This window comes from Ranitomeya variabilis, chromosome 1 (genome assembly GCF_051348905.1).
Source record: "Ranitomeya variabilis isolate aRanVar5 chromosome 1, aRanVar5.hap1, whole genome shotgun sequence".
NCBI lineage: Eukaryota > Metazoa > Chordata > Amphibia > Anura > Dendrobatidae > Ranitomeya > Ranitomeya variabilis.
In genome coordinates this window covers 311,238,709-311,265,539 of record NC_135232.1, presented here as the reverse complement: position 1 = coordinate 311,265,539, position 26,831 = coordinate 311,238,709, and the positions used below count along the sequence as shown (strand labels likewise).

At 49.0% G+C, this 26,831-nt stretch overlaps 1 protein-coding gene across 7 annotated transcripts in view; it reads left to right on the top strand.

Moving 5' to 3' along the window:
- Positions 1-4,461: 4,461 nt before the first annotated feature.
- THOC5 (THO complex subunit 5) overlaps positions 4,462-26,831 on the top strand; it is an 83,450-nt gene continuing 61,080 nt past the window's right edge. For 2 of the 7 annotated variants that reach the window (XM_077296851.1, XM_077296834.1), the window contains exons 1-10: positions 4,813-4,944; positions 5,328-5,425; positions 6,539-6,682; positions 7,675-7,788; positions 8,300-8,397; positions 8,493-8,639; positions 8,972-9,086; positions 12,945-13,077; positions 18,399-18,434; positions 18,931-19,008. In XM_077296851.1, coding sequence (XP_077152966.1) covers positions 5,348-5,425; positions 6,539-6,682; positions 7,675-7,788; positions 8,300-8,397; positions 8,493-8,639; positions 8,972-9,086; positions 12,945-13,077; positions 18,399-18,434; positions 18,931-19,008 — 943 coding nt within the window. In that variant the 5' untranslated portion in view covers positions 4,813-4,944; positions 5,328-5,347. Of the gene's footprint in view, positions 4,945-4,993; positions 5,144-5,327; positions 5,426-6,538; positions 6,683-7,674; positions 7,789-8,299; positions 8,398-8,492; positions 8,640-8,971; positions 9,087-12,944; positions 13,078-18,398; positions 18,435-18,930; positions 19,009-26,831 lie in introns of those variants that run through there. The other 5 variants (XM_077296841.1, XM_077296859.1, XM_077296869.1 and 2 more) reach the window with 5 other exon arrangements.

Sequence of the window (26,831 nt, the reverse complement as noted above, 5' to 3'; positions counted from 1 at the left end):
TTTTCCCATCACATGGACAGTTTCGAAGGATCCTTCTTTAAGGGAAAAACTTAGTGTTTAGGGGGGATTGTCAAGGTGAGAATATATTTTCTTATATACCTTTGTACTTTTATATGTCTTATACTGTGAAACAATAAGTTTTTCCTATCTGCTAGCTAATGCAAATGTAATTGTATCTAAAGATGGCTGCCAGTGTTCACTTTCACTTTCGTTCAGCGTCTAAAGAGTTAAGAATTATTTCTCCTGAGAAGATAACTCTGGAATGTGAAGAAAGAAGTAGCCATCGGAGATGTCCTGACGAATCAGAGAGAGAGACTGAGCACTAGATGTATGCTGCTTAAACTCCGCCTAATGCATTCCTTTTTCCTAAACAATAGTACTGTGTATTCAAAAATAAAGTTGTTGCTGTAACTGCTCTGGACACAAGTGAACGCAAGAGCATCAGCAAAGATTGAATCAGCTACGTGTCTGAATCATTTCTTTTTTTCGGTACCAGATGTTCTGCGCTCACATTATAATTTGGAATGACTGGTGAATGAGGATTAATTGTCGTTACGACCCCGACACCTACACATTCTAGAATACCCGATACGTTAGAATTGGGCCACCATCTAGTGTTCAGTATACGCACTCAATAATTGATTGGAGCGCCTTTTGCATCAATTACTGCATCAATGTGGTGTGGCATGGAGGCGATCAGCCAGTGACACTGCTGAGGTGTTATGCAAGCCCAAGTATGGACTCACAATCTAATTTCCATATCAGTATGTCTTTGGAGTGTGGGAGGAAACCACGCAAACATAGGGAGAAGATACAAACTCCTTGCAGATGTTGTCCTTGGTTGGATTTGAACCCAGGACCCCCAGCGCTGCACAGCAACAGTCCTAACCACTGAGCCACCATGTTTATATGGGGTATGTGTTTATTCCCTTGTAGGCTACAAATATTGCATGTTCATTCCCCACCTCACAAGCACAGGAAATATAATATATACCTGTTTTTATGCGATATTTGTTCATTTTCCTAGAATATATCGAGAATATAATATACACTTGTTTATATGGGATATGTGTAATTTCTCCGTCATCTACATATATTTTATGTTCATTCCATGTCTAAGATGCGCAAAAAATCTATACCTCTCTAAATTTTTGGACCAATAAGTCATTCTTTTTATTTTTCCATTTCTTCATTCTTTTTAGCATAGCTCTCAACCATCCCAGATACAGCGGGACAGTCCTGATTTTGAGACCTCTCCCTGCTGCCCCAGCCATGATCTACTTTAGTGATGTGTCGTTCACGAACGAGCCGACACAAAGAGCCGGCTCCCTGCTGTGAACGATGGGAGCCGGCACGCCAGTGAGAGCCACTAAAATTCCTGAATGGATCTCACTGGGCGTAAAATCCCGGACTTTGGCATGTGTAACTCCGCCCACCTGAGCAAAACTCCACCCACTCTTCAATTTAATTGGCTCTAAGAAGTGGGCGGAGTTTCGGACTCCTGATCAGATATTCAATAGGGATCCATTTAGGATCCAAAAAGAGCCGTTTTGTGAGCCAAAAGAGCCGGCTCTTTTTGGTGAGCGGAGCCATGAGAGCCGGATCACCAAAAAGAGCGGACTGCCCATCACTAATCTACTTATCTACTTATCCTGCACTCCACAGTGAGAAGCAGCTGCCACGCCCCCCTCTGTCTTTAGGCCACACCCCTCCAGCTTTGACTATGCCGTCTCCCCTTTCTACCTTTGAACCTCACATGTGAGCAGTTAGGGTATGTTTCCACGGGGCGTATTGCTTGAGTTTTTGCTGCTGATTGGATGCTGCATACAGCCGCAGTGTTCAATCTGCAGCGTCCAGATGTTACAGCATAGTGGAGGGGATTTTATGAAATCCCATCTCCACTATGCGTACAAACACGCAGGTGGCAAACCTGTGTAACCGAACATGTGGTGCGTCTTTCTAGACTGCAGCATGTCTATTTATCTTGTGGAGACGCTCAGTCTCCGCAAGAAAAATATCACAGTCCAATGTATAGGACGCCGTGATTCTGCATGGTTCAATAAACACGTGGAATCACCGCGCATACAAATGGGGGCAGGGCTTTGGGCGGAGCGGAATTCTGCTGTTTCCAAAGCCCTACCAATACACCCCGAGGACACATAGCCTTATCGTGCAGAGCGCACACCGCACCAGCTGCTGTGTCTGTGAGATAAATAAGCAGCCAGGGCGCATGTGCCTGCACCAGAGACAAGTGTCTGCTCCACAGGTTCCCCACGTGTCTGCTCCTCAAGGTCCCCCGCGTGTCTGCTCCACAGGGTCCCCCGCGTGCCTGCTCCACAGGGTCCCCCGCGTGCCTGCTCCACAGGGTCCCCCGCGTGCCTGCTCCACAGGGTCCCCCGCGTGTCTGCTCCTCGGGGTCCCCCGCGTGTCTGCTCCTCGGGGTCCCCCGCGTGTCTGCTCCTCGGGGTCCCCCGCGTGTCTGCTCCTCGGGGTCCCCCGCGTGTCTGCTCCTCGGGGTCCCCCGCGTGTCTGCTCCTCGGGGTCCCCCGTGTGTCTGCTCCTCGGGGTCCCCCGCGTGCCTGCAGCAGATAAAACAGGTACCATGAGCAAGCAGGGCAAAGCACACAGCTGCTGCTGGGGGTGTTTGCCTTTACTTGGTCGGTAGTGATGAGCAAACGTGCTTGGAAATGCCCCCCCATTTTAATTGTTTATTAATGGTGTTGTCCAGGCTTGAGGTGACACTACGTGACTGCACACTTTTGGGTCCAGTGCCTGCACTGCATGTTGTGAGGATGCCCCACTGCCAGGAGCGGTCGGTCATGTGACCAATAGTCAGCAATTTCCATATTTTGGACCACAATCCGACGTGATGTGTTCGGTCTCAATCAATACACTGCCATTGAGTTAGGTCGTGCACATGATTGCATGTATGCAAATTACATACTTGCAGTCACATGACTGCCCGCTCCTGGCCCCCAAGAATTCTCACAGAGCGAAGTGCAGGCACTGTGCGGATTCAAAAGTCTGACTTTAACCTTTAGCCTGGGTATCCCCTTTAAGACAAAAAAATACATTTTATTAAATATTAAAGGGGTTGTCCACTACCTGGATAACCCCTTTTGAAATAAAGTAGTCCCCCTTGTAACATAAAAATACTTTATACTCTCTTTACTGGAGCAGTTCCAGTGGTGTTGGCGCCAAGTCTCCTTAGGCTCATGTGACACTCTGCCATGTGAGCCCTGCAGCCAATCAGCGGCTGCTATTCCACTTCTGCACTCACTACTTTTTGTCGAAGGTTCAAGCACAGGAAGTGAGTGCAGCAGTCTAACAGCTGCTCATGTGGAATAACATCACACGAGACCTGGTACCAACAATACCCACACTGGAGTTATTATACAAGGTGGAATATAGCAATAGAGAAGGGGATGTCTGAGCAGTGGCCCACCCCCCACACTCTACTGCCCAGTATTCAGACCCAATGCCATGTCCGATGGTAGAGCGCACCTCACCAGTAGACTTATAGAAAGGCTTGGGTGTTGTCTGTGGTCTTAATCCGAAAAAACTTGGCACTCTAGATTAATAATTATCATATGCAAAAAGTTTATTGATGTGCATCCATAAAGGCAAGTCGAACGTTTTTGGTCCACATCCGGACCTTCATCAGAACAAATATAAGAGATATGGTGCAGGGAGAAACGTTAATCCTGTCTCTATAAATTCCAATACTGGTAGGGTAGCCTGGATGCAGCAAGAAGTCCTGTCCACGTAGGCGCGTGCCACTGACCCAGCGACTCCGGTCGCATCACACGTGCGCCTACGTGGACAGGACTTCTTGCTGCATCCAGGCTACCCTACAAGTATTGGAATTTATAGAGCCATGCCTCAGAACGGTGGACACTCGTGACTCCATGTGCCTTGCTCAGGTCACCAGCCCTGTCCCGGATTGTGCGATTCTCCTAGTTTTCAGGACAGAAGCCCTGATGGAGCAGCCAACGTGTGGCAGTAACACAGGGAGTTGCTGACTACTAGGGGGGTGGTCTAAAGTGCTGCAAACTTCTCACCCTTTCCCTTCCTTAAGAGATGGGAGGTGCAGATGTCATATAGTGAAGCTACATAAAGACGATAAGGTTCTGGAGGCTCTGACTGTGAATGAAGGAACAAAAAATAAATCCACAGGTCCCAACTAGAGATGAGCAGGACGCACAGATGACGTCCTGCCGGAAGGTTAGAGATTCATGGCCTCAGTTCACGCTGCCAGGTACTACTGACCTGAACGCTGGACCAGAGACCCATGAATCCAGCCGCTCATCTCAAGTCCCAGCTGTCCTGGATCCAGTGGACAGGCCTGGAGTTGGGCCACACTCCCACCACCCCTCTACCAATCCTCTAGCCGTTGGGTAACAATGGTAAATAGGTGTGGATCATGATGTGGCCAAAATTTGCCGCAGCCCGGTCCGCTGCATAGTCTGTCCCTCTTTCAGTTCATCAAACGCTGGGAGGTAAAGTGCTAGAAGAAGGATCCCACCGCCTGGGCGGCACTCCAGCACTGTCTGTCTGCTCCCACTACACAGTCACACAGTGCTGACAGCTATTGCTCTCTGGTATCAGTCCTCTCACACTGGGATGGAGGCCAGTATCGCGTCTATGGAGACTGTAGATCACGTGTTTGTCACTGTGCGCGCTCTGACACACGCGTCTCTACGGACATGACCACACCAACCCGCGTCCAGACAGGCACAGGCACAGGCACAGTCTTTCTGCTTTTACCACCGCCACGTACAGAGGGCGCTCCTCGCACTCCTGCACCTCCAGGTAACCCTTCCCGTCCTGCTGGGAGCTCTATGGTAGAGAGCTGGTGTCAGAGGTCGTGTTTCCTGGCGGCGCACGCGCTAAGCTACCGGAAGTGGTGGCGCCAGCTGCATCCATTGGAGAGTGAGGAGACGTGTAAGTTGTCGGGCTTTTCTAATGGCCGCTTCCAGCGCAGACTTGTCCTGTGTCCGACCATGGCAGACGTTAGCTGCCGGCATATATAGAGCACCCGGAGCTTCTTGTCAGTGCGGGGCAGTCCCGCTCTATCCTCTCTGCAGATAGAGCCGACTCTCTGGTGTCCCCATGGAGTCCTATGTACCGTGCAGACCTGCCGGTGGGCCCATATCTCTGGAGTGCAGCCATTTCTCGGGGCGGGTGGGCTGTCCGTTTCATCTACCCCCAGTGAGGGCCGTTCACAGGAGGGACCGGCTGCCTACAACCCGTCTCTAATTCTTGGGCCGTTGGTATATTTCTGTTCCCAGTGTCAGTAGATGTTTGTGATCTTCCCTGTGTGCTAGGCGTCACATCACCGTAAAGAATGTCTTCAGATGCGAAGAAAAGGAAGCCAAAAGTAATCCGGAGTGAAGAAGGGAAGCGCAGCCGCCATGAGGAGCAGGTACCTGAAGCTAGCCATGTTGTAGCCATAGGCGAGGTGCAGCGGTCCGTATAAAGGGAATCCGTCCCCAGGTATTTGCCATCCAACCTGAGAGAAGGAAATGTACAGAAAGAGAGTCTTATTCCAGCGATGGGTTGCATGCTGTAGTTTTGATAATTCGTATGGAATTGAAGTCCAGAAAATTATATACAGCACTCACCAAATAATGTCCATATTTCTTTTATTCCATGATTTAAGAAAATGGCTTGGATCATGGAAAATCAGGCTTAGAGCTCCTTCTGTCAGAGTCAACACTACGGCCGAAGCAGCCACAGTGTGAGGGTCTAGGACTGATTGCCCCAAGGATCATGGAATAAAAGCAATATGAGCATTATCTGGTGAGTGATGCATATATTTTCTGGACTTCAATTCTATACTGTACGGTTGGATGTCTGTTCTGGTTATTTGTGGATACTGAGAACCAGCGGTTGAGGTTGGTTCTGTTTTATTCTGTTGCGATACTGTGCCGTATGGTGCCAAACATAGAATCTATGTGAGTACTTTTGATAAAATCACTGTTATCAGCAAATTATCCTTAGACGACTAGGAAAAATGCATTCATGTAATCCTTCATAATCATGAGCTCTGTATAACCGCGCAACCACTGCAATAATTCCGTTTTCTGCTTATGCACAGTGTAGACAGAAAGCAGGCAGTCGGTGGTGTGTGTAGGGGTTATACAGAGCTCAGCATTCAGAGAACTGATAGCTCTGCAGCATATAAAACAGTGATGTTTTCAAAACTACAGCAAGCTGCCCAGTAGATGACACATTGCTGGAATCAGGGTCTCTGCCCCTACATTCTGCTATTTTCAGATGGGTAGCAAAAACCTGGTGACTGATTCCCATTAATGAAGTTAAATAGAAGCTGTTAACCCTCACAAGGGAGAATGCCCTCTTCTTACACTCCAGTGTAACTAAAGTAAGAGATCACAGTATACCTGGGAGCCTGTCCTGAGGTTGCACTCTAGGACAGTTTGGGGTGGGCATTTTTAATTTCACTAACTTCTTTGAATGTAATGTCAAGTTTTGTAAAAACCCATTGTTGGCACTATTTTATTTATTTTTTGTACAGGAAGGACGATATTACAATGAGGAATCAGAGGTAGATGTGCGAGACCCAAAAATAGACTACCAGCTTTACAAAGAAACCTGTGACGATCTGCAGAGACTCATGGCTGAAATTCAGGATCTTAAAAGCAAGGGCAGCAAAGACATGGTATTTGCTGATAATTAAATAATTTTATAGATTGTTTAACTTAAAGGGGCTATCCAGCTCCTTTCACATTGCATCATCATATATTGTGCACCTATCGTTTCCATTATCTGTAGTCGTGATGTCACCATCCTCTTACCTCCCAGTGTGGGGATGGAGTTGGGCTATGCCTTAAATTCTGATTGCGCAATTGTTGTAGACTTTCCCTGCATAATTTATAGTATTTGAAATGCTCTTAATAAGTCTCTTGAGGCCTGCTGGGTATTGGCTATATCGTCATACAATAGATCCACTATAGTGTTGTGCCTACATTCATAAAAGAAGCCAACATGCAGGTGTGAACTTAGCCTTAGTGCATCCAATTTATCAGTAGATGCATTTTGGTTACATACATCACTTTTGAGGTTATTTTTATTTTTTTTTCTTAAAAGGAACCTGTCATATCAGATAATTGCATTAGGAAGCTGCCTGGGAGCTGCTGGCTTTCAGTTATACAGGCGTGCCGGCATTGCTTCAGTCACTGCTGATGGCACTCTGAGTGGGGGCTGAAAGCACACCTTGACACTTGTAACAACTGAGAACCACCTTTGCATTGCAGTGCATCAGTGCAGATTTGGCTGTGAAAGTGGGACGTGCTTAAAACCAGGGCTGTGGAGTCAGAGCCCATTTTGGTGGAGTCGGAGTTCATGTCATGGTAATGTCGGAGTCTGAGGTTTGGCTTACCGACTCCACAGCCCTGCTTAGAACTGTTGTGCTCAATGCCATGACTAGTGGCACGCCTGTATGTCTGCAAGCTGGCGGCTCACTGGAACCGGGCTTTCGGTACGGCGATCGGGCACCTTGCTATTGCACTTAACGTGCAGGGTAATCCTGTATCTGGGGGTTAATAGATGATAGATACTGCAATAGATGGCAAAATGAATCGGTTATAATAAATATCAAATCCCTATTCCCATTTGTCACTATATTCGCCATTTAACTGTCTCCTGCATCAGTCTGCAGAGATTGAGGAAAAACGTATCCAGAGCTGCGTACACTTCATGACCCTGAAAAAACTGAATCGCTTGGCTCACATCCGATTAAAGAAGTCTAGAGATCAAACTCATGAGGTACGTGGCTTTTAGGCCATTGTTTGCCCCCCTGTGATTTTAATATCTTCTTAAATACACATATTGAAATTGCAACGGCAGGAAGGAAAAGAACTAGCATTACAATACTGCTCAATATATTATTATATACACTTCAACATTGAAATTGCATCACCAAGAATGAAAATGCCATGGAGTAATGGAAATCAGAGGCTAGATAGACATGGTAGCAATATGCAAGTATAATGTCCATGTAATGCACAGAAAGAAATTGTGCATCTCTTATCGCAATTCAGCCTGATTCACACCTACCATTTTGTGTCTGCAGCTACCATGTAGACCTTGTCTCCATGGTTACAGACTGTAAACAAACTGTGTAATCGACGTTGCAGTAATAATTTCTTTCGTCAGTCTGCTTTACAACATACTTCCTACAAGCAGCACTCTATAGAGATTTCACCAACCCTTCTTTTTTCCCACATCAGTAAACTTTAATTTTCTTTACACATGTTTTTTGTTTTTAACATACCAGGCTAAACAGAAGGTGGATGCCTATCATTTGCAGCTGCAGAATTTGTTGTATGAAGTTATGCACCTTCAGAAGGAGATCACCAAGTGTCTGGAGTTTAAGTAATACTTAAATACCTATTAGTAAAAATACAAATACACATCCTTCAGTTTTTCAGGTCCACATTTAATGATTTGTTACTTTGCCTTCTTCCTAGATCCAAGCATGAGGAAATTGAACTTGTAAATGTTGACGAATTTTATCGAGAGGCTCCTCCAGAGATCAGCAAACCAGAGACTACATCAAATGACCCACATCAGCAAACGTTATCCCGTCTGGACTGGGAGCTTGAGCAAAGGAAAAGGTTAGCTCTAATTGTTCTGCTCTGATAGATCTTTACACCACCAGGTTTCTCATACACATGTGAAGAACATTTCTCTATCGCTTCATTGGGGGACACCGGAAACCATGGGTGTATGCTGCTGCCACTAGGAGGCAGCAGCATACACCCATGGTTTCCTGTGTCCCCCAATGAAGGCTCCGAGAAACAGATTTTACAGTAAGCAACCAAAAATCCTGTTTTTGTTATATTTGTCCATAATGATGTCATTGTACCCAATATCACATTTCTAAGCAATGTTCACATTTTGGAAAAGCATTATCATTTTTTTTTTTTTTTTTCCTTGGCCTTTTTAGGTTGGCAGAAAAGTACAAGGAGAGTTTGGCCATTAGGGAGAAGATTTTAAAGGAGATTGAAGTGAAGAGGGAATATCTGAACAGTCTCCAGCCACAGCTTCAAAGCATTATGCAGGTTATTTCTTTAACTGAATAACGTCCCAGCATGGACCTTTCATATCCTCATATTCTGTGCCTTTAACAGTAAAGGTACCGTCACACTAAGCGACGCTGCAGCGATACAGACAACGATGCCGATCGCTGCAGCGTCGCTGTTTGGTCGCTGGAGAGCTGTCACACAGACCGCTCTCCAGCGACCAACGATGCCGAAGTCCCTAGGTAACCAGGGTAAACATCGGGTTGCTAAGCGCAGGGCCGCGCTTAGTAACCCGATGTTTACCCTGGTTACCAGTGTAAAATGTAAAAAAAACAAACAGTACATACTCACCTTCGCGTCCCCCGGCGTCCGCTTCCTGCACTGACTGAGTGCCGGCCCTAACAGCAGAGCGGTGACGTCACCGCTGTGCTGTGCTTTCACTTACGGCCGGCGCTCAGTCAGTGCAGGAAGCGGACGGCGGGGGATGCGAAGGTGAGTATGTACTGTTTGTTTTTTTACATTTTACACTGGTAACCAGGGTAAACATTGGGTTACTAAGCGCGGCCCTGCACTTAGTAATCCGATATTTACCCTGGTTACCATTGTAAAACATCGCTGGCATCGTTGCTTTTGCTGTCAAACACAACGATACACGCCGATCTGACAACCAAATAAAGTTCTGAACTTTAATCAACGACCAGTGATATCACAGCAGGATCCTGATCGCTGCTGCGTGTCAAACACAACGATATCGCTATCCAGGACGCTGCAACGTCACGGATCGCTAGCGACATCGTTTAGTGTGACGGTACCTTTACTTTAACAACCTGCTCGCTGTTCTGTCACCTCTGTCTTTTGTTTGCTGCCAACATTAGTTTTGGCTCTTGCCTGGTAATACCTAAGTCGATAGGCTAGGATACCAGTGTGATTATCACTGATCATAAATTGGAAACACTCAGCTTGTCACTTGCTGTAGTTAATAAACAATTGAAAAATAGATGAATTTGATATAATTTTCCCATTCAGTTATGGCAAAAGATAGCTGTAATCCCATATCCCAGTATTTATGTTGTCAGCTGATGTAGCTTTATAGATTAAAAGGGTTTTCCATGCTTGGGCTAGATCGTAAGACCGGGGGGGGCCAATACACGGCACCTCACACCGATGAACTGTTGGCATGTTCTGCAATGGAAGTCTATCAAGCTGGAACTCCACAGCTCCGCACTCTCTACAGTGGATAGTAGGGCTGTGGAGTTGGTATAAAATGGACGGACTCCTAAAATATATACCGTATTTCGCGGACTATAAGACGCACCGGACCATAAGGCGCACCCCAAATTTGGGGTGAAAATTGCAGAAAAAAAGATTTTTTATAAGATGGGGGTCCGTCTTATTGTCCGAATTTACAGTATCTTACCTGAGGGCTGGCGGTGGCAGAGCAGGGTCACAAGAGGCATGGTGTCGGCAGAGGTGGGGTGATGCGGTACGGCGTGCACCTGAGCAGGGTCCCTTCCTGCTTAGGTGGGCGACGCCACGGCCTGGTGTCCATGGGAGGGTTGCAGCAGTGGTTACCGGCACAGGTACTGGGATGAGGAGGAGCAGTGCGAGGTATGGCGTGAGAGGGGTCCCTTTCCCCGGTGAGGTGATGGAAGGATCTCGTGGGCACATGGACTGGAGATGATGGAGGTAGTGGTGTACATTGTGAAGCGAGTATTCCACAGGAGCTCATATGTCTGAGTCCTTGCCGCTTCCCGGCGTTCCTCAGCGCAATAATTATTTCAGAAGCCGGTAATAAGTGAGGAGCTTCGCTACCGAGACACAGCCGCCATGACCGGACACTGCGGGAAAAGCGCCTCTGTACTGCTGCGAGCCCTGCTGGAGGCGGAGAGCCGGCCGTGCCATGCGGTGCTAAGGAGCGCCGGGAAGGGGCAAGGACTCAGACATCTGATCTCCTGTGGAATACTCGCTTCACAATGTACACCACTACCTCCATCATCTCCAGTCCATGTGCCCACGAGATCCTTGCTGCACCCATCCTGGGAAGCAAAAGGATGGAGTACAGTATACAGAGTCCAAAGTCCCGGTGAGGTGATGCAGCAGCCCGGTAATGCAGCAAAGCCGGGTGAATCCTGTTGATATCGGTGGGCGCGGCCATCTTCCTGAGGCCGCGCGTTCGCAGATGGAGCTCTGCTGCCCGGGGCTTCAGGAAAATGGCCGCCGCGATCCCCATCTGCGCACGCGCGGCATCCCGCGGCCATTTTCCTGAAGCCCCGGGCAGCAGAGCTCCATCTGCGAACGCGCGGCCTCAGGAAGATGGCCGCGCCCACCGATAACAACAGGATTCACCCGGCTCTGCTGCCTTACCGGGCTGCTGCATCACCTCACCGGGAAAAGGGACCCCGCTCACTGCGCCTCCTCATCTCCGCACCTCTGCCGCCGCACCTCTGCCACCGCACCTCTGGCGCCACGGTAAGCCTGCATTGCGACTATTAGACGCACCCCCCATTTTCCCCCCTTTTTTGGGGGGGAAAAAGTGCGTCTTGTAGTCCGAAAAATACGGTAATAAATTGGGCACAGTAGTTCAGTGCAGGATGTGCTATAAATGTTTTCATAAGACTTTGGGAAAGCTATCAAATGTCCTATAAATGTCTGTTCCTGGTCTAAGGATCTCTGCTTTTAGGTGAGATTAATCTGTGCTTCACTTTATGTACATGCTCAGTAGTGACCAGTGCTGTGGAGTCGGAGGTTTAGGTGAGATGAATCTGTGCTGCACTTTATGTACATGCTCAGTAGTGACCAGTGCTGTGGAGTCGGAGGTTTAGAAGAGATGAATCTGTGTTGCACTTTATGTACATGCTCAGTAGTGAGGCAGTGCTGTGGAGTCGGAGGTTTAGGTGAGATGAATCTGTGCTGCACTTTATGTAAATTCTCAGTAGTGACCAGTGCTGTGGAGTCGGAGGTTTGGCTTACCGATTCCACAGATCTGGTGGATGTTTTCAGGTACTGGAACTTGGCAGGCTTTTTTTTTTTTTTATACTGTAATACCTGAGAACAGTCTCTACTGAATATAAAGATCTGTGGTTTTCCTACTCTGTACAATGTGTACTTCTACTACTGACTACTGCGACACCGAGAAGAAATAACAACACATTTTTATTGAATATTCATGACAATATTAACACACAAAAGGAGATGCAATGCAAAGAATAAATAGGTGGTGTCTTAGTAACATGCGAGAATCACTGGTACATTTAATAAGAAGTCAGCCTCTACAAAGAAATTTACAGTCATGTGACCAAATAAAGATAATAAATATTTTCCACCGCCTTAGTATATAAATTATAAATCTACATGTATTCAGAGAAGATATCTTGGGAAGTCTAAGTGATTGCAAATTATTTAAATTGATAAGTGTATTTGTATATAAATCAACAGCTCCACCTGCTGGAGAATAAAGTGCTATTGGCCTAATACAAATAAACCTGACAATGAAAAAAATTGTATCTATATAAATAGGAATATTTCCTGCATTTCATTTCCTTCTTTTGTGTTTTTAATGTCATGAATATACAATAAAGATTTGTTATTTATAGTTTGTTTGGAGGAGTTCTCCTCTTGTCGGTTTTCTAATTCATTTTTTGAACTTCTATTCACGGTTATTTCCCTCCATCTTTGTGTTATGCTGTGGCACCAAGTATTTGCTGATGAACCACCCCCAATTATCTAATATTGACCTATCCAAAGGATTCCCGGACATCCCCCTTTAATGTTCAATGGGAGAAATGGGTTGCTATCTCAGAACATGATAGAACATGGATGAATGCTTTTTTGTGTGCTACTGAATTTAACCACAGTACAGGGCTGTGGAAGCTTGACATGTTAATTTTCTCTCCTCAGGCTTCTTTGCCAGTACAGGAGTATCTGTCAATGCCTTTTGACTGTTTGCACAAACAGTATGAGATCGCACGACATCTATCAGCACCCCTGTATGTGCTCTTTGTTCAGGCTAGTGCCTACAGCCAGGCATGTGGTGAGTGTGGTTTTCTAAGACACTTTCCTTTCTTATGATTCCATTTACCAAGTCCAGATTATAGCTTTAAAGACATGTGGTTCCCTATAGTTGCATCACTTTTTTGTGTTGTAAAATTGAATTGCTACATGTATTTTTATAAGCTTCAGTAGCGAACTCAACAAAGTTAGAAGCTGATTTTAAATTTGCAGGAGACTGCAGAAAAACTGGGTCCAGCCTATATTTGCTCTCACTTGAGGAAGGTGATTTTCCAATGCTCTTTTCATTTGTTGTGGGTGCTGTGTGGCAGCCATTCTTGCTGTGGTTTTGTGCTTGTGGGGCGGTCAGGAATCGTATAGACTCCGTCCTTCAGCATGGTCGCTGTGAAGCATCAGGCTTGTGCATTGTCACTGCCACCATAGTTAGCACACAAATCCTCTCCTTTAACCCCTTCATGACCCAGCCTATTTTGGCCTTAATGACCTTGCCATTTTTTGCAATTCTGACCAGTGTCCCTTTATGAGGAGGTAACTCAGGAACGCTTCAACGGATCCTTGCGGTTCTGAGATTGTTTTTTCGTGACATATTGGGCTTCATGTTAGTGGTAAATTTAGGTCGATAATTTCTGAGTTTATTTGTGAAAAAAACGGAAATTTGGTGAAAATTTTGCAATTTTCACATTTTGAATTTTTATTCTGTTAAACCAGAGAGTTATGTGACACAAAATAGTTAATAAATAACATTTCCCACATGTCTACTTTACATCAGCACAATTTTGGAAACAAATTTTTTTTTTGCTAGGAAGTTATAATGGTTAAAATTTGACCAGTGATTTCTCATTTTTACAACAAAATTTACAAAACCATTTTTTTTAGGGACCACCTCACATTTGAAGTCAGTTTGAGGGGTCTATATGGCTGAAAATACCCAAAAGTGACACCATTCTAAAAACTGCACCCCTCAAGGTGCTCAAAACCACATTCAAGAAGTTTATTAACCCTTCAGGTGTTTCAGAGCAGCAGAAGCAACAAATAGGGGAAAAATTAACATTTAACTTTTTAGTCACAAAAATGATCTTTTCGCAACAATTTTTTTATTTTCCCAAGGGTAAAAGGAGAAACTGGACCACGGATGTTGTTGTCCAATTTGTTCTGAGTACGCTGATGCCTCATATGTGGGGGTAAACCACTGTTTGGGCGCACGGCAGGGCTCGGAAGGGAAGGAGCGCCATTTGACTTTTTGAATTAAAAATTGGCTCCAATCTTTAGCGGACACCATGTCGCGTTTGGAGAGCCCCCGTGTGCCTAAGCATTGGAGCTCCCCCACAAGTGACCCCATTTTGGAAACTAGACCCCCCAAGGAACGTATCTAGAAGCATAGTGAGCACTTTAAACCCCCAGGTGCTTCACAAATTAATCCGTAAAAATGAAAAAGTACTTTTTTTTTCACACAAATTTTCTTTTAGCCTCAATTTTTTCATTTTCACATGGGCAACAGAATAAAATGGATCCTAAAATTTGTTGGGCAATTTCTCCTGAGTACGCCAATACCTCATATGTGGGGGTAAACTACTGTTTGGGCACATGGTAAGGCTCGGAAGGGAAGGAGCGCCATTTGACTTTTTGAATTAAAAATTATCTCCATCGTTAGCGGACACCATGTCAGGTTTGGAGAGCCCCTGTGTGCCTAAACATTGGAGCTCCCCCACAAGTGACCCCATTTTGGAAACTAGACCCCCCAAGGAACTAATCTAGATGTATAGTGAGCACTTAAAACCCCCAGGTGCTTCACAGAAGTTTATAACGCAGAGCCATGAAAATAAAAAAATATTTTTCTTTCCTCAAAAATGATTTTTAGCCCGGAGTTTTTTTATTTTCCCAAGGATAATAGGAGAAATTGGACCCCAAATGTTGTTGTCCAGTTTGTCCTGACTACGATGATACCCCATATGTGGGGGTAAACCACTGTTTGGGCGCACGTCGGGGCTTGGAAGGGAGGGCGCACCATTTGACTTTTTGAACGCAAGATTGGCTGGAATCAATGGTGGCGCCATGTTGCATTTGGAGACCCCTGATGTGCCTAAACAGTGGAAACCCCTCAATTCTAACTTCAACACTAACCCCAACACACCCCTAACCCTAATCCCAACTGTAGCCATAACCATAATCACAACCCTAACCCCAACACACCCCTAACCACAACCCTAACCCCAACACACCCGTAACCCTAAATCCAACCCTAATCCTAACCCTAATCCCAACCCTACCCACAACTGTAACCCCAACACAACCCTAACCCTATCCTTAACCCTAACCACAAGCCTAATCTTAACCCTATTTCCAACCCTAGCCCTAATTCCAACCCTAAGGGTACCGTCTCACATAACGATTTACCAAAGATCACGACCAGCGATACGACCTGGCCGTGATCGTTGGAAAGTCATTGTGTGGTCGCTGGGGAGCTGTCACACAGACCGCTCTCCAGCGACCAACGATGCCAAGGTCCCAGGTAACCAGGGTAAACATCGGGTTACTAAGCACAGGGCCGCGCTTAGTAACCCGATGTTTACCGTGGTTACCAGCGTAAAAGTAAAAAAAAAAAAACGTACATACTCACATTTCGGTGTCCTTCAGGTCCCTTGCCGTCTGCTTCCCGCTCTGACTGAGTGCCGCCATACAGTGAGAGCAGAGCGCAGCGGTGACGTCACTGCTGTGCTGTGCTCTCACTTTCCGGCCGGCAGACAGTCAGAGCGGGAAGCAGACGGCAAGGGACCTGAAGGACACCGAAATGTGAGTATGTACGTTTTTTTTTTTTTTTTTACTTTTACGCTGGTAACCACGGTAAACATCAGGTTACTAAGCGCGGCCCTGCGCTTAGTAACCCGATGTTTACCCTGGTTACAAGTGAACGCATCGCTGGATCGCTGTCACACACACCGATCCAGCGATGACAGCGGGAGATCCAGCGACGAAAGAAAGTTCCAAACGATCTGCTACGACGTACGATTCTCAGCAGGGTCCCTGATCGCTGCTGCTTGTCAGACACAACGTCATGGATCGTACCGTCGTAGCGACCAAAGTGCCACTGTGAGACGGTACCCTAACTCTAATTCCAACCCTAACCCTAAGGCTATGTGCCCACTTTGCGGATTCGTGTGAGATTTTTCCGCACCATTTTTGAAAAATCCGCAGGTAAAAGGCACTGCGTTTTACCTACGGATTTACAGCGGATTTCCAGTGTTTTTTTGTGCGGATTTCACCTGCGGATTCCTATTGAGGAACAGGTGTAAAACGCTGCGGAATCCGCACAAAGAATTGACATGCTGCGGAAAATACAACGCAGCGTTTCTGCATGGAATTTTCCGCACCATGGGCACAGCGGATTTGGTTTTCCTTAGGTGTACATGGTACTGTAAACCTGATGGAAAACTGCTTCGAATTCGCAGCAGCCAATCCGCTGCGGATCCGCGGCCAATCCGCTGCGAATCCGCGGCCAATCCGCTGCGTATCCGCTGCGTATCCGCTGCGTACCCGCGGCCGATCCGCTGCGTATCCGCTGCGTATCCGCTGCCGATCCGCTGCGGATCCGCTGCGGATCCGCGGCCGATCCGCGGCCGATCCGCTGCCGATCCGCTGCGGATCTGCGGCCGATCCGCTGCGTATCCGCGGCCGATCCGCTGCGGATCCGCTGCGTATCCGCTGCCGATCCGCTGCGTATCCGCGGCCGATCCGCTGCGGATCCGCTGCGTATCCGCTGCGGAACCGCGGCCGATCCGCTGCGGATCCGCTGCGTATCCGCTGCGTATCCGCGGCCGATCCGCTGCGGATCCGCTGCGGATCCGCTGCCGATCCGCTGCGGATCCGCTGCCGATCCGCTGCCGATCCGCGGCCGATCCGCTGCGTATCCGCTGCCGATCCGCTGCGGATCTGCGGCCGATCCGCTGCGTATCCGCGGCCGATCCGCTGCGTATCCGCGGCCGATCCGCTGCGTATCCGCTGCGGATCCGCGGCCGATCCGCTGCGGATCCGCGGCCGATCCGCTCTGTGTGCACATGCCATAACCCTACCCCTAACCCTACCCGTAACCCTAACCCTACCCCTAACCCTACCCCTAGTTCTAACCCTAGTTCTAACCCTAACCCTAGTGGAAAAAGAAAAAAAAAAAATTCTTTATTTTATTATTGTCCCTATGGGGGTGATAAAGGGGGGGGTTATTTATTATTTTTTTTATTTTGATCGCTGTGATAGAACCTACCACAGCGATCAAAATGTACCTGTAAGGAATCTGCCGACTGGCAGATTCGGCGGGCGCACTGAGCATGCGCCGGCCATTTTCCAAGATGGCGGCGCCCAGCGAGGAGACGGCCGGACACCGGGAGGATCGGTAAGTATGAAGGGGTGGTGGGGGGGGGGGTGTCGGAGCACAGGGGGGGTGATCGGACCACAGGGGGGCTTTATTCACACAAGGAGGGAGCGGACAGGAGGACGGGGGAGCCGGCAGGCGGACGGAGGGGACCGGAGGACTAACGGAGGACTGGGGGGGCGATCGGTGGGGTGGGGGGGGTCCACTTAAGTATTTCCAGCCATGGCCGATGATATTGCAGCATCGGCCATGGCTGGATTGTAATATTTCACCAGTTTTTTAGGTGAAATATTACAAATCGCTCTGATTGGCAGTTTCACTTTCAACAGCCAATCAGAGCGATCGTAGCCACGGGGGGGTGAAGCCACCCCCCCTGGGCTGAAGCACCACTCCCCCTGTCTCTGCAGATCGGGTAAAATCGGAGTTAACCCCTTCACCCGATCTGCAGGGACGCGATCATTCCATGACGCATACGCTGCGTCATAGGTCGGGAAGGCACAGACTTTCATGACGCAGCGTATGCGTCAAAGGTCGGGAAGGGGTTAAGGGGATAGAAGTTAGGACCCCCTTATAGGTTTGCTGTGACTTAGCAGTGGGCTTTATACAGTCTGAACAGAATGTTAAACTAAGAACCAATATTTTTCCTTGCTGTCAGGACAGCGCTAATCATCACTCTTCTCCTTTTTGAATAGTACAGAATGTCAGCACACCTTTTCCATACTGTCAGGACACATTACTTTGTCAACAGTTTTTATTTTTTCTTTCAAGATATAGGATATCTCAACACTCTTTTCCTTGTTGTCATGACATGGTATATCCCCACACTCTTCTCCTTGCAGTCACCACGCTCTTCTCCTTGCTGTCACCACGCTCTTCTCCTCCTCCTTGCTGTCCAATCATACATTCTCTGGACACTGTTTACTCTCTTAATTTATGTCTTGCTCTTTCTCTACCCATTTCCCCTTTTTCCCTGATGTCAGTCCACATGAAGAATTACTCTCAGCCCTATCGGCAGGGTGAGTATTTATCTTCGGTTCAGCTTTTTGTCGCTTTTTTCCTGTGTGATAGATTTAAAAATTGCTTTTCGCTTCCAGTATGAAGAATTTTGGCTCTGATTGTAAATGAGAGAGATGCTGTGATGGCCACACGTCTCCTGGGGTGTTGCTTCACTGTGTGCTGACTATTGAGCTTTTGCTGTTCTAAAACTGCTTCGTGGTCTGGGGCTTAGCGCATTACCAGTGGTGATTGCATGACTCATGCATGCGAAAATGTTCTGAGATTTTATCCGGAAAAAATCAATATTGACTATTTTCCTATATCTATTAATGGCGCCATGATGTTAATTAGTACATGCAGATGCATTAGGGTTACACTAAATGCTATTCATTTGTATATACATTCAGATTGACATATGACAGACTTATTATTCACATGGCTGGAGCAGAAAGTACATCGTTTTCGTTTCTTTTTGTACCATTTATAATGAATGAATTTTCCCATCTTGTGTTGTAGACAAGAAGCTTGTGGTCAGCATTGAAGGGAGTGTTGAAGAAGCAAAAGCTTTATATAAACCACCTGAGGATTCTCAAGGTATATAATCCAACATGGAACAATGTAAGGGGGTATTTTCTATGTAAGCGTTGTTATATTCTGTCAGCATAAAGATCTGCTATGAAAGAGTTCTAGCTGTGTAATATCTCACGTGTGCACGTACGATTTCTCTATCGCCTCTCATTGGGGGACACAGGAACCATGGGTGTATGCTGCTGCCACTAGGAGACTGACACTATGCACAAAAAAAAGTTAGCTCCTCCTCTGCAGTGTACACCCCACCGACTGGCATTATGCACTTCAGTTTAGCTTGGTGTCAGTAGGAGGTGGACACGGGTCTTTCATTAGACCCTTATCCACCTCAATGTGCGTCGTTTTTTCTTTCAGGTTTTCCGGAGGGATACAGGGTGAATAGTCACACCTGTAATCCCGCAATACGGACTATGAGTACGGCGTGTACTGCCACCCCGTATCCTCATAGATCCAACAGCAGGACCAAGATCCTGGCACACAAGCGTGCTCAGAAGTCCGGTCCTAGCTCCGTCCCCCACCCACTCGCCCACCAGAGCCTGTCGGTTGGAGGAGCCAGAGCCTGTCGGTTGGAGGAGACAAGGACGTCAATCACCAGTTCCACGGACGTCTAATACCTTCCACGTTTTAAGGTTAGTACCGGACGGCGTGGGATGTTTAGGTGAGTATCCTTTTCCCTCCCTATCAGTCTCTCCTTGGGGGGGTCTCTGCGGATTCTCTGCTACAAGAGCGGGGAAATATGGGCGCTTCCACAACTTTTCCTGCGGCCGCATCTTTACGCGGCGCCTTACAGGCAGCCGCACTGCTGTTACTGCGGCCACACTTTTTCTGGCACAGACCTCCGCAGTAGCGTTTGCGCGGTGGCCCTGGTAACCGGCCGCATTGCTTCCTCCACGGCGGCCACACTTTTACAGGCAGTCGCACTGCCTTGCCTGCGGCCGCATCCTTGCTCTGTGCGGCGCGGCCCCCTACAGGCCGGGGCCTACTTCCGGCACCGCGTCTCCGCCACTTCTGGTTTGCTCTGGCGGGCTTTTCTCCCGCCCGACGACCTTCTCCCCACATTCTACGCCCACCAGCGCCATCTTGGTGCTCCTGGGCGCTCAGCAGACTCCGCCCTCCCCACTTCGCTGGCGCCACACACCGCCGCTCCACCACCTTGCAGAGCGCGCAATCTGGCGGTTTTTCCTGCGGTTCCTCTTGAATTGTGGCAGGAGCTCTTATCGCCTTCCTGTCTACAGTCTTCCCCGGAGGTCCACACGCAAGCCGGACGACGTCCTCCACCTGGTTTCAGTTTTCATCTGCCGTGAGTAGCTCTGCAATGCAGACTGACACTCCCCTCTGCCCCCCAGTCCCCTAACCCTCTGGCATTTCTTCAGGGACCCTTCAAAATGTCCACCTCTAAAGGGGGCCGCTCTCGTCCTCCTACTTCTTCCTCTAATTCCTCTGCCTTAGTCAAATACTTTGCATGTTCGTCTTGTAACTGCAAACTTCCCTCAGGTCAGTCCTCTCCACTCTGTCAGGCCTGCAGCAACCCGATTGTTCCCACCGTCCAGGATCTCCCGGCTGCTCCGATTGAGAGCGATACCCCCACCCCAGGCTGGGTTTCCTCTCTGTCACAATCGGTGGCGGATCTAACACGGGTGTCTCAAACTCTGGTGTCAGTGCTGGACCGATTACCCCTGCAGACTCCTGCAGTAGCCAGCGGGTCACAGGAAGCTCCGTCCGAGCCCTCCATTGCAAGCCGCAAAAGGTCCAGACAGGAACGCCGGTCTGAGTCCTCTTCTCGCTCCATCTCACCACACGGTCCTTCTCTGTGGTCGACTTCCCCTCGGTCCTCCTCCCCTGAGTCAGGCGAGGCGTTCTCAGATGCGCCTTCAGAGGATGTTTCGGAGCTGGATTCGAACCAAATCGCTACCATGAGGGATATGGTTCAGAATATCATTGGAGCGATAAATCAAACCTGTGGCATCAAGGAGTCCTCTACGGAACCCACAGATCAGTCGGTTTCGTTTAGACGGGCTAAACCACCTTCCAAGTTTTAAGCTCCTCACCCGGAATTCGAGGAGATTATGACCAGAGAAAGAGAGAACCCGACCAGATGCTTTCAGAGAGGAAAGTGACTTGGCGTTTTATATCCCTTTTCTCCAGAGCTCACCGCTAATTGGACTGCTTCTCCTTTGGTGGATCCTCCAGTTTCCAGACTGTCCACCAACACAGGTCTTCCACTGTCCGGCGGAGCATCTCTGAAGGATTCTAACGATAGGGTCATAGAATCTTTCGCGAAGTCAGCCTTTGAAGCGGCCTCAGCTAGTCTTTGCCCGGCCTTCGCTTCCACTTGGATTTCAAAATCCATATCCAAATGGGCCAAACAACTCAGTCGGGGTATTCTGGACGGGGCTCCGCCCGGACAGCTGGCGGAACTTGCCAACCAGATTTCTCACGCGGGTGAATATCTGGTCTCAGCCTCCCTGGATGCCGCGTCTTGTGCGGCTCAGGCATCCAGCAACGCGGTTGCCATCCGCCGGACCGTTTGGCTTAAGGCCTGGCAGGCAGATTTGTCTTCCAAAAAGTCCCTTACCAGCCTGCCTTTTCAGGGGTCTCGTCTCTTTGGTTCTAAGCTGGACCAAACCATTAAAGGGAACCTGTCACCTGAATTTGGCGGGACCGGTTTTGGGTCATACGGGCGGGGTTTTCGGGTGTTTGAGTCACCCTTTCCTTGCATGCTGGCCGCAATATTGGATTGAAGTTCATTCTCTGTCCTCCGGAGTACACGCCAGCGCAAGTCAATATTGCCTTGCGACTTCCGCGCCGGCCTGGAGACTTTCTGGGCATCAGGCATCTAATTTAGGCCCTGGCTTCGGCCTAGCTGTAGCCGCCGCCTCCTCTCTGCCCCCAGGATGACAAATATGACACTCTACAGTGTCATAAAGAGGGTGGATCGAGACAGAAAGGGCGCGTTTTTACACAACTTTGCCGCCTTTTTCTCAGCTCTCCGCCCCCTTCTTCCCCTGCCTCTTCTCCTTGGCGGCCATTTCTACTGCAGCAAGGATTAACCCTGCATCTCCCGGTCAGCCGGACCAGGCCAGCCAGTCTCCGGGGAGCACAGGACTGTGGATCTTCGGCGCTGGACCTAGGGGCATACTGGCGGGGCAAGATCACAGCTGGGTTGTTTTACTCGGCTGTGAATCCATATTACCTATAAGGCTCCCCTATAGGTTTCTCTACCCCTGTAAGGTCCTCTGCAGCCAGCCCTTCTGCACTGTGTGCACTATGCCGGGCTCAAGGTCCAGAGAACCAGGCAGGACTGCTATTATGCATTCTGTACAGCCGGCGGGACCGCTCTCCCCAGTGGCTGCACGTAACGTGCTGCCAGGACGGCATCCAGACTACTGCGTCAGAGCCCCAAGAAGCCCCTGCCAATGCTTCGGTGTCTAATGCCACGCCAGAATGGGTCACTCAGAGGTCGCAATCTTTGACGCAGTGTCAAACCTTCACATTGCTTCAGGCTCTGCAGAGTCATGCCTCGGCTATGACCGCTACCCAGCAAAGGGAGAGCTTGACTCAGGAACAGAACGACCGGGCACATCCACGTCTAGGTCAGGACGCAAGCGGACCCATAGGTCAAGTCCATCTGCATCATCCCATAGACATGGTCATTCCCTTCTAGGGAGAGACACCGTAGTTCCAAGTCATCTAGACCGTCCCCTTCCAGGGGCAGACAATGCACATCTCCGCAGTCCCCGACCAGAGAAGGCCTCCTCCCCAGCTCACCCAGCAGGGGACGCCTCCGTGATACATAGGATTCGGAAGGCATCTGCGACTCCGACTCAGACAGGGAAACGGAGGGGTCCCTGATCCCAATCCCCCCCTAGCAATACAGCGCTAGTCGAGGACATAATCTCTTCCATCCATCGGGTGCTGGACATTTCTGGTCCGCCACCAGAGGCCCCAGAACATAAGATTTCCTTTGAAGGACCTCTGAAGCCGCCTAAGGTTTTCTCTAACCACCCAGAGTTTAAGGCGATCCTTAAAAAGCAGCTCTCACAGCCTGAGAAAAAAATCGCTAATCGCAAATATCTGGATGTGAGGTACCCCTTCCCACAGAAGGACACCAAGGAATGGACAGATCCACCCGAAGTGGACCCCCCGGTCTCTAGGCTGGCAGCACAGACCCTCCTTTCACTGCCAGATAGCTCATCCCTCAGGGACGCAGCCCACCGGCAGGTAGAACTCATGGCTCGTTCAATTTTTGAGTCAGCAGGGGCATCCCTGGCTCCCCGTTCGCCTCAGTTTGGGCTGCCAAGGCCATTCTGGCCTGGGCAAAAAAAGCTCTCCAAGCATCCGCTCCTGAGCTGTCAGACCAAGCGGTTCAAATAGCAGTTGTAGCAGACTACATGCTTCACGCAGCTCTGGATTCAGCAAGGGGAGTAGCGGGGATAGCATCAAACGCCATCACAATTTGGCGTATCCTCTGGCTGCGGGAATGGAAAGCGGACGCAGCCTCAAAGAAGTCCCTCGCGCACCTCCCCTACCTCAGTGGGAGACTTTTCGGTGAACAGTTGGACACTATGATATCCAACGCTACCGGGGGTAAGCGTACTTCTCTTCCCCAACTCAGACCTAAACGCACTTACAAGAAGCGTAACCAAACTCGATTCCGATCCTTTTGGAATTCCTCGGGCTGGTCCGTCTCGCGTCCAGCACAAATTTGTAACCGTTCCCCACGCAGGGACAACTCACGATCGACACAAAGGTCGGACAAGACCTGGCAGTCAATAGCAGGCCAGCCTAAGCCCAGAGGAGGAAAATCTCAGACTTTCTCCTCATCATGACTCACGGACTCCGGAAGACACCACACCAGTAGGCGGCCGACTTTTGCTCTTTCACCAAGTCTGGCTGCCTATTACAGAAGACAGGTGGGTCAGGGAACTAGTGTCTTCCGGATACAAAATAGACTTCACCTCCAACCCACCGGACAGATTCTTCCTCTCTGTCCCCCCAAAACCGCCAGCCAAGGCTCGTGCCTACCACCAAGCGGTCTCCTCGCTTTTCAAGCAGGAGTCATAGTACCGGTCCCCACGACCGACCGCTTCCGAGGGTTCTACTCCAATCTGTTCGTAGTTCCCAAGAAAGGAGGCAGCGTACGGCCCATACTAGACCTAAAACGGCTCAACAAATACAGTCATATGAAAAAGTTTGGGCGCCCCTATTAATCTTAAGCTTAATGTTTTATAAAAATTGTTTTTTTTTGCAACAGCTATTTCAGTTTCATATATCTAATAACTGTTGGACACAGTAATGTTTCTGCCTTGAAATGAGGTTTATTGTACTAACAGAAAATGTGCAATCTGCATTCAAACAAAAGTTGACAGGTGCATAAGTATGGGCACCCTTATCATTTTCTTGTTTTAAATACTCCTACCTACTTTTTACTGACTTACTAAAGCACTTTTTTTGGTTTTGTAACCTCATTGAGCTTTGAACTTCATAGCCAGGTGTATGCAATCATGAGAAAAGCTACTTAAAGTGGCCACTTGCAAGTTGTTCTCCTGTTTGAATCTCCTCCGAAGAGTGGCATCATGGGCTCCTCAAAACAACTGTCAAATGATCTGAAAACAAAGATTATTCTACATAGTTGTTCAGGGGAAGGATACAAAAGGCTGTCTCAGAGGTTTAACCTGTCAATTTCCACTGTGAGGAACATAGTAAGGAAATGGAAGAACACAGGTACAGTTCTTGTTAAGGCCAGAAGTGGCAGGCCAAGAAAAACATCAGAAAGGCAGAGAAGAAGAATGGTGAGATCAGTCAAGGACAATCCTCAGGCCACCTCCAGAGATCTGCAGCATCAACTTGCTGCAGATGGTGTCACTGTGCATCGGTCAGCTCTCCGCCTAGGAGTTCGCACCCTTTTCCGCAAACCCCCTCGATCTCTCCGGTTTGCCATGAGAGTCCTCGGCAAGATGGGGGCAGCAATAGACTAGCCATTCTCAAGTCCTGGGACAGGAATCCCTTTTCTCTCGACAGGGAGTTCCAGCTAACGTCGTCAACCAGGAGGTCCCTGCACTGGTGGCTCAAGCCAACCTCGCTAGCAAAGGGGAAATCCTTTCTCACAGGTCAATGGAAGGTTCTGACCACCAACGCGAGCCTGACGGGTTGGGGTGCGGTGCACCTACACCACAGGGCACAGGGCAAGTGGTCCCCAGTGGAAGCGACCATGCCCATCAACATCCTGGAAATTTGTGCCATCCTCCTGGCATTGAGGGCCTTCCATCACTTACTGGCAGCCTCTCACATCAGAATACAGTCCTTCAATGCCACGACTGTGGCATATGTGAATCACCAAGGGGGGACCCGCAGTACCCAGGCGATGCGAGAAGTGTCACACATCCTCCGCTAGGCGGAGGACACGGGGTCGGTTCTTTCGGCGGTCCACATTTCGGGTGTGGACAACTGGGAAGCAGACTTCCTCAGCCGACAAGGAATAGACTCGGGAGAGTGGTCTCTCCATCCCGAACTCTTTCGCCAGATCTGTCACCGCTGGGGGACCCCGGATGTGGACCTAATGGCATCCCACTTCAATGCCAGGGTCTCCAACTTCATGGCCAGAACACACGATCCGCGGTCGCTCGGAGCAGACGCTCTGGTTCAGGACTGGACTCGGTTCCAGCTTCTGTATATTTTTCCACCTCTCTCCCTGATATCCAGAGTGGTGAGGAAGATCAAACAAGAGGGAGTTCCAACCATCCTAATTGCACCGGACTGGCCCAGACGTACATGGTACGCCGACATCGTACAACTTACAGCAGACGCCCCCTGGCGTCTCCCCGTCCGCCACGATCTTCTATCACAAGGCCCGTTCTACCACCAGAACTCAGGGGCTCTCAATTTGACGGCGTGGCCCTTGAGACCTGGGTTCTAACCCAGGCAGGGCTCTCGCCGGACGTCATTGGAACCATGATCAGGGCACGGAAGACAGCCTCTGCCAAGATTTATTACTGTATCTGGAAAGCTTTCTTTACCTGGTGCGAATCTCGTGGCCAGATCACACTCCCTTATTCCCTACCCAAAGTACTTGGTTTTCTCCAATCCGGTCTGGAGGCCAAGCTGTCGTTGGGCTCGCTTAAGAGCCAGGTGTCAGCCCCCTCAATGCTTTTTCAAAGGCGCATTGCTACCAAGCCGCAAGTAAGGACTTTCCTTCAGGGGGTTTCCCGATTGGTTCCCCCCTACAGACGACCACTAGAAACGTGGGACCTCAACCTGGTCCTGACAGCATTGCAGGAACCACCCTTCGAACCCCTTAAGGAAGTCCCGCTCCGCCTTCTCTCCCAGAAGGTGGTTTTCCTGGTGGCAATCACCTCGCTACGCAGGGTGTCTGAACTGACAGCACTCTCCTGCAGACGGCCGTTCCTGGCTTTTCACCAGGACAAGGTAGTTCTTTGTACGGCACCATCCTTCCTTCCGAAGGTTGTGTCCAACTTCCACCTCAATGAGGAAATTTCACTACCATCCCTTTGTCCGGTTCCGGTTTATAGAGTGGAGAAGTCTCTGCATACGCTTGACCTCGTCAGGGCATTGCGTATATACGTGTCTAGGACTGCGTCCTTCCGGAGGTCTGATTCTCTTTTCCTCCTTCCGGAAGGCGGCCACAAGGGTCTGCCAGCTTCCAAAGCTACTTTTGCCAGGTGGATGAGTGGGGGGGGGGGGGGGGAGCATGTACCAGGATGTTGGTGCATATACCAGGATAGGAAGCATATTCCTGCTCCTGTCTGTGACTGCTCTCTGCTGCCTTCGCCTGCTCTCTGCATGAGTTTTGTTGTTTTTTTTTTTAACTA